General features: G+C 34.1%; 1 protein-coding gene across 3 annotated transcripts in view; it reads left to right on the forward strand.

Moving 5' to 3' along the window:
* The window catches only part of ZNF451 (zinc finger protein 451), an 82,459-nt gene extending 68,871 nt beyond the window's left edge, over nt 1–13,588 (forward strand). For all 3 annotated transcript variants that reach the window (XM_026507156.4, XM_057304005.1, XM_044387133.3), the window contains 2 exons: nt 1,160–1,225; nt 11,680–13,588. In XM_026507156.4, the coding sequence (XP_026362941.2) occupies nt 1,160–1,225; nt 11,680–11,726 (113 nt within the window). In that variant the 3' untranslated portion in view covers nt 11,727–13,588. The remainder of the gene's footprint in view (nt 1–1,159; nt 1,226–11,679) is intronic.
* The last annotated feature ends 82 nt before the right edge of the window (nt 13,589–13,670 follow it).

The raw sequence follows: 13,670 nt of genomic DNA on the forward strand, positions 1-13,670 counted from the left end.
TGTTTGAGGGAAAGGAAACCTTTTTTAATTTCTGCAGCTGAGGATCATGCTGATCCTTGTGATTCAAACTACAGTTTTGCCTTAGGCCTTGTATGCAATGATGAATTGTTTAGTCCAGTTAAGACATGCTGCAAAACTGGCATTAACTTTGAATTGTATTAACAGAAACCTTGGGTACTTTCTCTTTATTCCTAAGGTTTAATTTGTCGTTCTTCAAATTGTCAATGTAATGTTTTATTTCCCTAAAACATTGCCTGAAATACTTGAATTCGTAGGTGCATATAACAGGTTGTAAAAAAAAAAAAAAAGGTGTTTTTGCTGGAATGGTAAAAGATGACTTACAACAAATTTTTGCAGCAAAGAAATATATGTGAAATATAGTGGTTTTCATTTATAAACACTTAAAAAAATCTTTAATTTTTAAATGTATATTTGAATTTTTACGTTTTCCACAGAATCAAATATGTCCATATGACTTACATTCAGTTATTTAAACCCTGATTCAGTCACTATGATGTATATATTGACTTAAATGTAGTTAAAGTGATAAATCCAATGTTTGGTCACTGGTTCAAATTTTAAGTGACTTTTGCAAAACCTGGCCAATGTCGTTTTTATAGACTTAGGTCTTTCATTATGAAAGTATGTAAGATGTCAGGTAAGCGCGTTTGTGCTATGAAGAGGCATTGCTAATTTAAACCTGTGGTCTCTATAGCAATGAATGCATGATTTTTAAAATATGAAGAGTTTTATCTTACCATTTTTTAAAATTTTTAAGGTGATTTCATGCAAATTAAGCTTTGGAATTTATTTGCTAGATTTAAACAAACATACCAGCTTTTCTTAATTTCCAGTTTTTTTAAATAATAGAATTTTATATTTCATCAACAGTTGTGCTAAAAAATTTTTCAAATAATTTGAGTATAGAGCTAAAATTGAATTATTTCATTACTTTTTTTCCCTCCTTGATTTAGGTAGTATTTGGTAAGCATTTTTAAAAAGCAAACCTACAAAGAAAGTGGTATAATACTAATGAATTGTAATTAGTAAGCTTGGGTACAGAAGAAGTCACTGAAAATAATATTGTTTGAGAATACATAGGTTATGGCACAATAACTTTTTCAGAAATACATTTGTGTTTATTGATTTTGCCTTACAGAATGTGACAGTGATGATAACCTGGGTATAAAAAATACTTCAGTAGAAGAATTGAGATCCACAGAAGGTAACCTAATGAAGTTAATCCTTTTTCTATTTGACTCTATCTGTGTGTGTTTTAATTGCTCCCTCTCTTGCGTCTTCACCTGCTCTTCACCTTCACCTACTCCCTCCTACCCCTGATTTTCAAAAACATTGTTTTCCTTGTTTAAGGGAGAGTTTGCATTTTTTCATGTAAGATGAGTTAGGGACAAAAGCCTAAAATATTTTCCGACCCTTTGCAGAAAAAGTTTGCAAACCCTGGGCTAGGAGAAGGTTTTGGTTTCTGAACTTTTGTTTATTTTGAGTAGTATTAAATTAAGAATATTAAAAGTTAAGCAGTGGAATTATGAAAACAAGCACTTATATGTAAATGTTATTGGGCTGTCTTTCTTCTTAAGGGAAAAACTATTTTTCTTCCATAGGTTAAAAAGAACTTTTGTATTAGCCTCACATCAAGTCATTTCCAGGCTGTACCACTATTTGGTTATGTCATATGCCCTTTACTCACTTTGGATTTTGCATAACAGATTGCTTTTTAATAACCATAGGGAAAAACAAAACAGTGATTTTAGAGAATAGTTTAAGCTTCACTGAAGAATTGAAACCATTATACTGGCACCTTTAACATTAAAGGACAACAGTAGAAGCCTTAATATGCATTCCAATAAAGTATTGGTTGTTGGACATTTGAGAGTGGGAATGTGGAGACTAGAAAGTAGGGAGGAAAATGTGGCAAAACAAGCACAGACAAAATGGCCCAGCTGATTTGTTTTCTCTGTATTTGCTTGATCTCTCACATAATGCAATTAGTTTAATTAAGAGCATACTAGAGCTTTGTGTTATTAGGAGTTTGGGAATTTGAATCTGGCAGTGAAACTTATTCATCTATGCAATGAAGTAGAAAACTCTAATCTTTCTTTCTTATAGCCAAAATTCAGTGGTTAAACAAAGTTGGCGGTAAATCTACAGCCTAATTGAAAGCAAGTTTTTTGACCAACTTGTTTTCTCAACATAGTTTTTCAAGGTCTAGCTCATTGCTTAGCAGCCACATAATGATGAGTTAAACAAATGAAAGAACTTTTGTGAGTTAAAAAAACAAACAAGGGGCGCCTGGGTGGCTCAGTTGGTTACCAGCATCTGCCTTCCTAAGCGTCTGTCTTCCTTTCCTCTCAGGCCATGATCCCAGGGTCCTGGGATCAAGTACCACATCGGGCTCCCTGCTTAGCAGGGAGTCTCCTTCTCCCTCTGCCGCTCCCCCTGCTCATGCTCATGCTCTCTCTCTCAAATAAATAAAATCTAAACAAATAAGTAAATAACCTGCCACCCAAGTTGTTTATCAAGGCCACTAAAAGTTAAACACCATTGAGCACCTTAAATAGTTCAGACTTGGCAACCTTTTTTTGCCACTCATGACTAATCCTTTGGAAGATGCCACACAAAATCATAACTTTTAAATAACCACTCTTGAGAAGCCTTCACAGTTTTTATGGTTCCTAGCTAACCCAGGAAATCTGAGATATGTATAATGCAATGTGTACCAGAGATTCTAACATTTTGTTATCTAGGTTATTTTATGATCTGGAGAGTTTTTATATTTTTATGATTCTTTAGTTTGGCAAAAGGATTACTATTAAAGAATTCAAGAAAACATTCTCTAAACTTTTAGCAGTTATCATAGGAGGTGGGAAAAATCAACTTGAAAAATCAAAGTGTTAGAAGTGTGCTTGATTTTCTGATGTTTTATGTAAATAAACGAAAGACACAGTGTTCCATATAAGTTAAGGAATATGTCTCCTCCAGTTTCCTCTGATGCCCTTCTTTTTTCCCTTTCACCCAACAAGAACTAGCTCAAATTTCATCTCTTAGGTTGAGCCATAGAGAACTGACATTTTGTAGACATTTTTGTATGGTCAGTACTTCTAGATTTACCATCTTTAGAAAGAGTTAACTGCTGCCTTCCCTGGGTTCCCTCTGTACCATACCAAGCAGATTTAAAATTTTTCTGTCTTATCCCCTTTACAAGTAAGATCATGTTTGTTGTTGTTGTTTTTATTTCACCAGTACCTATAGCACCCAGTGTTTGGCACTAAATAATTGCTTGTTGAAGAATAAACTTGTAACAGACTCAGAACATGTTAGAGCCATTAGGACCCATCTCTCTCTAGATGAATAAGGGAAATTAAGATAGAGGTGATTTGGCTGGGAGAAGAGTGGGTAATTTTATTGACCCTACACCATGGAAGCAGAGTGATTTTGGTCCAGACCTAATAGCAAAACTCAAAAAAAGCTTAAATAACTTCTTAAGCTTCTTTTCATTCTTCCCCTTCCCAACATAACACTATAAATGCCTGACAAATGGTAGCAAAAGGTAGGATAAATCTGCTTGTGACTTTTTGCCTTAAGGAGTGGTAGTTTCCCTTATCTACCCTCCCCTCCCACCACCATGATTTGTTTCATTCTTTGTTGTTCTCTGTAGACCAATATCAGACTCTGACTACCCATGCCAGTCGTAAAGATCCTCCATAATCTATTTTGTATACGAGACAGGGGAAATAGAGGCCACACAGTATGGTGATGTAGAGTGTAAACTTTGGATTCAGACTGCCTTGGTTAAAACTCAGCTCTGCTGCTTATGAGTCCTGTAAAGTTGGGCAAGTCATTGAACTTCACTGTGTGTCATTTTCTTTATTTTAAGAAATGGGAATACTAGTATACCTAGTTTACTAGAATAATCTGGTACATGATAAACAGTACATGTACTGGTTGCTGCTGCTGTTATTGTGATATTGATCATCATTATTACTGTTACTCACTGTTACCTGCATCTAAGGCCTGCTTTGGAGAATGGCTACTTAGAGGTATCTTCACTCAAACCAATGGAAAAGAAAAAAAGACCAGCATTATGTGAATGGTTGCCATTGCAAAACCGTCTTTCTGTAAATGTCAGTGCTTTGCCCTAGAGTTTCTTCAATTAATAACAGTCATTATATAATTAATCTTATAAATAGTAAAATATATTGTGGCCAGTTTAAAGAACAAAGATAGGATAAGAGAAAAAACTGTAATCATAACAACTCTTCTAAGCATTAAGTAATTTGCCTTCACGTTCATAGTCTCAAAATGATGGCGCATGCTTCACGTGTAAGTATTCTAATTCCTATTACTGAGTTCTTTCCTGTTCTACCATAATTACCTCTCTTTCAAAGAGAATGAAATTAAGGCAGACAAAATTCCCACAGATATTCGTTATTTCTTTATATAGCTTTCAGTTATTGTCTAATGTTCTTTCATTTCAACCTGAAGGATTCCCTTTAGCATTTCTTGTAAGGCAAGTCTAGTAACAGACTTCCTTAGCTTTTGTTTATCTGGGGAAGTCTTCATTTCTCCATTCTTGAACACTAGTTTTGCTGAATGTAGAATTCTTGATTTGCAGGTTTTTAGTTTTTTTTTTTTTTTTTCCAGCTCTTTAAATATGTCATCTCACTGCCTTCTGGCCCTGTGGATTGATAAATAAGCTGCTAATCTTACTGAGAATCTCTTATACTTGATGAGTTGCTTCTCTCTTGCTGCTTTTGTTGTTTTTGGCTTTTGACAGTTTGACTCTTATGTGTCTCAGTATGGATCTCTTTCAGTTTCTTCCTGGAGTTTGTTGAGCTTCTTAGATGTGTAGATTCATATCTTTCATCAAATTTGGGACATTTATTGGCCGTTATTTCTTGAGATATTCATTCTGTCCCTTTCTTCTCCTCCTGGGACTCCCATAATGCATATCTTATTGCATTTGATGGTACTCCACCAGTCCCTTAGCCTGTGCTTGCTTTTTTCCATTTTTCTTTCTTATCTTCAAACTGGATAAATTATCCTGTCTTCAAGGTTGCTGATTCTTTTTTCTGTTTGCTTAAATTCGTTGAACTCCTGTAATGAATTTTTCATTTTAGTTGTACTTTTCAGCTCCAGAATTTCTATTTGGTAGCTTTTCATAATTTCCATCTCTTTATGGATATTCTCATTTTGTTCATACATTGTTTTCCTGGTTTCCTTTAGTTCTTTGTCCATGGTTTACTTTAGCTCTTAGAACATATTTAAGATAGTTGGTTTAAAGTCTTTGTCCAGTAAGTCCAATGTCTAGACTTTCTCAGGGACTCATTTTTCCCCCTTTAAATGGACCATACTTTCCTGTTTCTTTGTATTCTTTGTGTTTTTGTTGTTATTGAAAACTGGTTATGCAAATACCATAGTACCACTGGAAATCATATTCTTTCTTCTTCCCCGGAGTGCTGTTTTGTGGAAGGCTGCAGTTGTCCAGTGTTTACTTACTTTTCCAAACTATAGTTGACCTTTAAACAACATGGGATTGGGACACTGACACCCCCCCCCCCACACACAGAATCAAAAATGTATATATAACTTTTAACATCCCCAAAACTTAATTACTGATAGCCCACTGTTGGCTGGAAGCCTCACCAATAACAAACTGTTGATTAATGTGTATTTTGTAGGGGTACCCGGCTGGCTTAGTTGGTTAAGCGTCCACCTCTTGATTTCGGCTCAGGTCATGATCTCAAAGTCCTGGGATTGAGCCCTGCGTCAGGCTCCATGGCTCAGCACAGAGTCTGTTTGAATTTCTCTTACTCTGCCCCTCCCCTAGCTTGCACATGCTCACACTCTCTCTTTCTTTCTCTAAAAATAAATAAATCTTACAAAAAATAGTCAGTCCACAGGCATCTGGGTGGCTCAGTTGGTTAAGTGTCTGCCTACAGCTCAGGTCATGATCTCGAGGTCCTGGGATCGAGCCCCACATCAGGCTCTCTGCTCAGTGGGGAGTCTGCCTCTTCCTCTGCCCCTCCTCCCACTTGTGTGTGTGCTCTCTCTCTCAAATAATCTTAAAAAAAAAATAGTCAATACATATTTTGTATGTTATATGTATTATATACTGTATTCTTACAGTAAAATAATCTACAGATAAAAATAGTAAGAAAACCATAAGGAAGAGAAAATACATTCACAGTAATATACTGTGTTTATAAAAAATAATCCGTATATAAATGGACAGTTCAACACAGTTCAAACCCGTGTTGTTCCAGAATCAATAATATATATTCCTTGTCATGTCTGATCATTGAAGTATCTAAGCGTCTACTCCTTTTATTTATTTATTTATTTTTTAATTATCTTTACACCCAGTGTGGGGCTTGAACTCACAACCCTGAGATGAAGAGTCACATGCTCTTCAGACTGAGCCAGCCAGATGCCCCTAAGTGTCTGTTCTTTTAGCTTGTGTTCAGCTGGTGTTTTCCCAGGGATTGCCTTGAATACCAAAAGCTTAAAAAAAAAAAAAAAGGCAAACACACAACAACAAACACCTTTCCTAGTGTTTGCAGATTGGCTCTGTGCTAGAACTCTTCAATATTTAGCCAGGCTTGCACTGAATCTACAGATCACCCAGTGGTAAAAGCTTAGGGTGTTTTCAAGTATTTTCTTAGCATTCATCCTGTCCGGTGCATGTGCCAGCTTTCTAAGTTCCCTAGTATACGTAGGTGCTTTTGAATGCTGTAATTTCCCAAAGAAATTTTCTGTGGCTTTTCCTTCTGGGTATCAGGCAGTCTGTTGTATGTCCTAACCATAATCTTTTGCCCCAGGCTGTGGTATTTTTTATTCTTACAGCGTTTTAAGCAATCCTCACTGCTTTTCTGTCCTGAATGGGTTCTGAGCTAGGCAAAACAGAGATGAGTGCTTTGCATCAGTCCTTCCTGTAGCCCCCAGACAGATTAAAACAGACAACCCAGTAATTTGTCGTTTCTACTCTGCTCCATATGCAACCAGGACAAGGTTCCCATGCTAGGAATATATATGCGCTGCTGTCTTTAAGACTGCTACCATGTCAAGGGATGTTGAAGAAAGGGCAAGTAAAAATACAAAGAAGCTTTCCCACTGTTTTTATGTTTAGTGTTTGATTGGTTGCTCTGAATCTTTGAGGTTTTTTCAGACATTTGACAGTGGTTTCAGATGGTTTCTAATTGTGTTTCAGTGTTTCTGTGGAAGGACAGGTGTTTAGAGCTGCCTAGTCCACCATTTTGTTGAACTCACTCCAAGACTGATTTTATTTCTTCTTTTAAATGTTTTATTACCATCTAGTCCTAGAGTTTTCTTTCTGGGAGGTTTTTCAATACTAGATTTATTTTCTTTAATGTATAAAGTTGTTCGGATTTTGTTTCATTTTGTGTCATTTTTAGAGAATTGTGTTTTTCAAGAAATCTGTCCATTTTACCTAGATTGTCAAATGTTTCAAATGCACTTTTTATTTCTATAGGATCTGTGGTGTTACTTCCTCATTTGTTACTAATATTGGTGATTTTTGTTTTCTCTCTTTCTTGATCAGTCTAACAAGAAATTTATCAATTTATTTGATCTTTTCAAGGAATGAACTTTTTTTAGTTGATAATTTCTCTCTCTTTACGTTGCTTTCAATTTCATTGATTTCTGCTCTTTATCCCATTTTTCTACTTTGGGTTCAGTTTGCTTGTCTTTTATAGGTTCTTAATGACTTAAAATGTTTCTTTTTAATATAAACATTTAAAGGTATAAATTTCCCTCTAAGCCAGGGTCAACGAGCTTTTCCGATAAAACACCAGGTGGTAAATATTTTAGACTTTGTAGTTCCTGTTGTCTCAGTTAAAATTACTCAACTTACTATTTTAACATGAAACCAGTCATACAAATACATAAATGAATGCATATGGATGTGTCCAATAAAACTTCATTTACAAAAATTGCCTTTGGACTGGGTTTGGCCCACATACTAGTTTGTCATCCTCTACTTTTACCATGTTCCACGAATTTTCATATCTTGTCTTTTTGCTATTTTTCAAATTGAAATATTTTAATTTTCCTTGGATTTTCTTCTTTCACCTGTTGGCTCTTTAGGAGTGTATTACGTAGTTTCCAAATATTTGAATGCCTTATTATTCATTTCTAATTTAATTTTGTTGTGGTAAGAGAATATACTTTGTAAAACTTTAATCTTTTTAAATTTATTGAGATTTTTATGGCCCAATATGTGGTCTCTCGTGGTAAACATTCCATATGCACTTGAAAAGAATGTGTTTTCTGTGTTTATTGTGTAGAATACTTTATAAATGTCAGTTAGGTCAGGGTTGATATCAAATGTTTATCTTTACTGATTTTTTTTAATCTAGTTGATCTATCAGGTATTGCAGTAGGAATAATGAATTCTTCATCAGTGATTGTGGATTATTTTTCTCTAGTTCTCTATAGTTCCGTATACTTTTGTATTTTGAAGTTCTGTTCTTAATTGAAAAATTGTTTCATATTTTTGATGTGTCTTCCTAATGAATTGACCCATTTATCATTATGAAATGTTCTTTATCTCTGGTAATACCTTTTATCATGAAATTTTTTTTTTAATATTTTATTTATTTTTGAGAGAAAGTGAGCATATGGGTGGAGGTAAGGGGCATTGGGAGAGGGAGAGGTACATCTCTTACAGGCACCATGAAGCTCAATCTTAATTTTTGATTTACTGTAACAGTCTCTACTTTTAAATAATGGACTATTGGGGCACCTCGTTGGCTCAGTCAGTTAACCAACTGCCTTCAGCTCAGGTCATGATCCTAGGGTCCTGGGATCAAGCCCAGCATCGGGCTCTCTGCTCAGCAGGAAGCCTGCTTCTCCCTCTCTTTCTGCCCCTCCTCCAGCTTGTGCTCTCTCGCTCATGCTCTCTCAAATAATAAATAAATAATCTTTTTAAATAAATAAATAAATAAATAAATAAAGCATTGTTTAGTCTATTAATATTTAATGTAATTTCTTACATGGTTGAATTCTTGTCTGCCATTTTGTTTTCTCTTTGTCCCCTCTTTTACTTATTAGTTCCTCCCTTCGTACCTTCTTTTGGATTATTATTATACTATATTTTACTGTATTGTGTGTATTTAGTTTTTACTATTTTATTTATTTATTTTTATTTATTTGAGAGAGAGAGAGAGCACAAGCAGGGCGAGCAGCAGAGGGAGAGGGAGAAGCAGGCTCCCTGCTGAGGAAGGAGCCCGACGTGGGACTCATCCCAGGACCCCTGGGATCATGACCTGAGCCAAAGGCAGACACTTAACCGACTTAGCCACCCAGGAGCCCCTAGTTTTTACTATTTTGATAGATCTATGTGCTTTTTAGCCTTTTGTATTAATTTTTATGGTTGCTGTAAAGATTACAATGTACATTTTTTGCTTTTTATAGTGTATTGAGTGCTAGTATACTCCACGTTATCTAAAATGTAGAAACTTTCCAACACTATAGATTAGTTTATGTCCTGTCCCCAAGTCTCTATGCTGTAATTTCCATATGTATTACATCTAAATGTATTATAAATTCTACCAGAAAATGTTATATTTTTTCCTTTAAACAGTGCTGTGAATTTTAAAGAAAGGAAAGAAAAAATAGGTATCCTTTTACATTTATTCACAGCTGCCATGAATCTTATGTAATTTTAATTGACTTAAATATACATAGCCACATAGAGTCAGTACGCATCAGATTGGACAGCACAAGCATGGTCTGTATTCTCTTATGTCTGGATGCCTTTTTTTTTTTTTTTTTTAAGATTTATTTCTTTATTTGAGAGAGACCCAGAGAGCGGCAGGGAGCAGAGGGAGAGACAGACCCAGGCGGACTCTATGCTGAGCACAGAGCCCTGAGATCCTGACCTGAGCCGAAACCAAGAGTCAGATGCCTAACCAACTGCACCACCCAGGCACCCCTGGATCCCTTTTAGTCGGCATTGTTTTATAGATTCATCCAGATGTTAGCATGTAGCTTTGGTTTCTTCATTCTAATACCTTATAATATTCTATTTTATGTATATATCACAGTTCATCTATTATTTATAGACATTTGCTTTGTACTTTCTGGCTATTGCAGGTAATGCTACTGTGAACATTCTCATACATCTCTCTTAATGCACATGTGTGCATGTTTCTGGGAACATATATCTAGGAGTGGGATTACTTAATATTGTTCAAGTTTAGTAGGTAATGCCAAATTGTTTTTCCAAAGTGGTTGTGCCAGGGGTTTTTTTTGTTTTTTGTTTTGTTCCAGTAGTATATGTGAGTTCTCATTGATGTACATTTTCACCAATCATTTAAATTATTTAGTCTTTTAATTTTAGCTAGTGATGGGTTTATACTGTTATTTCTTTGTAATTTTAATTTACATTTTTCTGATGAATAAGGTTTATTGACCATTTCAACATAATCTTGTCTGTGCCTTTTCAGATTTCTTAACAGTTTTCTTTTGGATTTTTTAACTGATTTTTGGGGGTTGAAAATTTTTTGGTTCTTTCTGGATACAAGTTCTGTGTATTGCAAATATTTTTTCCCACTGTATGTCTTGCCTTTTTACTCATTTAATGGTGTCTTTAATGGATAAAAGTAATTTTAATACATCCTAGATTACCATAGTTTTCCATTATAGTTTTTTAATTGTTTAATATTTCCCTACACTAAGGTCATGAAGCTATTCCCTTGTATTATCTAGAAACTGGTACCACACTTTTAATTATTGTAACTTTATAAATAAGTTTTCATATTTTTTTACAAGTCTTGTCATCTTGTTTTTCTTTGCTAAGAGCATCTTGGCTGTTCTTTGTATTTCCTCACCCCTTGAATTCATCCCTGACCTAGAATCTAGCTTAACTTAACACACAGTATATACTAGCCTGTAGTATTTTAAATTACAGAAAACATAACACCAGTGTCCTAGCTGAGAGAATGGTGTAGCTCCATCTTAGAGGGATCACTGGTACCTATGAACCAAGGAGCCTCTGAGAGACTTTGGTCTGGATGGGATGAAATAAACCTGGTGTGAGAAGCTGGTGAAGGCCAGGAAATGGAGAAACACTTGTAAACCCAAGAATGTCTTTCTTGTTCACTGTTGTATTCCTATGCCTGATATACAGGGAGCATTCAATAAATATTTGTTAAATGAGTGTACATATATATATAGATAATATAATATATATATATAATATATGCTTCTCAAGACATTGTATAGCCATGAGTTTCACTCTTTGCCTAAGATGCTAGAAAGCTTAAAACAAAATTTTTAATGCCTGTGAGATTTTGGCATTTCATGGTTTTGGCTTTCTATTTTAAGTCTTATATGCATTGCCTCAAGTGATTATTTGTCAGTGATTCTAGAAGTTTCTTGACTTTTTTCCCTAAATGGAAATAACTTGCAAGTTCCTTAGTAAGCTCATATTATAATTCAATCTGAGGTTATATCCAGATTCTCATTATTTTTAAATACTCAGATTTTATGAAGAAACTGCCAAGTCATCCTAGGTTTCTCAACTTTGTATTTCCTTTCCTTCTTGAAAAGACAGATGTAGTTGATGAGATTTACATAAAGCACATGTTTATTAGTTTTCTACCCTAAATTTTAAAATTCTGTGTTTTGTTAATGCAGATGTGGAATTAGAAGAAGCTATTAGAAGAAGTCTTGAGGAAATGTAATTGTAAAGATATTACCACACAACATCAAGTGGCCTTGAAGAGACTCAGGATAATGAATTCTTGCGTTTGTTTTCTAAAGGAGACCAGAAATCTGTTAGTACAAATGTATTTGGAAACATGCTTTTTTTGCTTTTGCATCTGATATTTACTTTGTATTTTTGTGCTATTTTGCAAAAATGTACAGAGGAATAGAATACATGTTAATGCAGATATAAATCATGTATTCTAATATAGTTGTAACAGTTTTCCACTTAACTTTGAATTTATATATTTAGGTTAAAAGAACTAAAAAATAGAGAAGCTCTTGACTATTGTTTATATGTTTCCCAAATAGCATTAGTTGTTTAATTTCATTTGTACTGTACAGATGATTCTAGTTTATTTTTTTAGAAGTGAAAATGAATATAAATAAAACTGCCATAGCTCAGTTTTTCTGTAAATTCTATTTCTTATGTGGCACTAATATAGAATACCTTTGAGATCTTTGTTTATGATTATTAGAAGAGAGTAATGGAAACTGATCATGGAAACAGATTAAAAACTTTTATTGGCAATGTTCCTTGTGGCTCTCACTCAGATGTATAGTCCTGCTTTAATTGGAGCAGCACATTGCTGGAATTAAAAAAAAAAAAACGAAAACCCTAATTTCTTTGAAATTATTAAAAAGAAAACTTTTCCATTCCTTTTACCTGCTTAGACTTTCGTGTGACTTGTATTTGTTTTTAAAGGGAATGATGTCAAAATGTTTGCGTAGAATTAAATTTATTTTTAATAACATTAGTCTTTTTTTATATATATTTGTGTAAACATAATATTCTTCCAAAAAATAATGTTGATGGTGTACTCAGGAGTAATCTTCCTTAACCTTTAAAATTTTTATTTCATTAGAAGTGTCTTCATTTTAATTATTCATTAAATAAATTGTCAGTTTCCTACATTTGGTATTACACATTTAATTTTTAAATGGTCAGGCTCCATTGTGAATAAAAATAGAAAACTAAGAATTAGAAGACTAAGAAGGGCTTGTCACACTATCTTTGTGCATGTGTTTCATGACCAGAAATGTATTCCCTAAAGATTTTAAGTAGTAATTACATACCAAACTTAAAATTTCCTGTAAATATAAATTTTGTCTTTAAGACCAAAAAAAAAAAAATCATGGCTGGAATTTTCTTCTTTCTCTGCAACTTGATATTTTAGTGTAAAATAGCATTACTGTTTTTTTTATTACTATAATCTTTCCAAACCACATTGGAAACCAATTTGTGTTTTTATTTCTTAAGGTGTCAGTTCTGTCCTACCTGCTTGCATTTTTTTTTAAGTAGACAAACATGTAGGTTAAGAATTCACCATTTTTCCAAAATGACCATATTATATTTTTAATTTGTATGTTAAAGTCATCAAGCAGGGTTTTAGGAGGTAGTCATGAGCTGGACCTTAAAGACATCTCCAAGATCTTGCTCAATAGTGAGGAGCAAAAAGGATGATTCAGAAAGAAGAGTGGTGAAGCAGATGTGGGGGAGAGAAATCAACACCTCTTTACTAGAGGAGCCAAACACATACGTGACATACACTGATGTTCTGTTAAGCTTTTGTGGTGTGTATGGTAGAGAGTAAATGATGCAGTTTTTTATATGACAGTAAAGGGATATTTCATCATAACCCTTAAAAAAAAGATAATTGGGTTGTCTTATGTTTTCATTAATAATTGTCATTGTATTTCTACTTGTTAAACAATTATTTTTAAATTACCTCATAATTTGAACTTAATTTAGGCACAAAGAGGAGAGGTAATCAGTGGATGATATTACAGAAAGTTAAATGGATTATTATCAAAAGTAAATGTTTCCAACATCAACAAAGATGTGTATCTTTTCATTACATCATTTATTCATTCATTCATTCACTCCCTCACGAAGTATTTATTGAGTACTTACCATGTGC

This window comes from Ursus arctos, unplaced genomic scaffold (assembly GCF_023065955.2).
Source record: "Ursus arctos isolate Adak ecotype North America unplaced genomic scaffold, UrsArc2.0 scaffold_29, whole genome shotgun sequence".
In the NCBI taxonomy this organism is placed as follows: Eukaryota; Metazoa; Chordata; class Mammalia; order Carnivora; family Ursidae; genus Ursus; species Ursus arctos.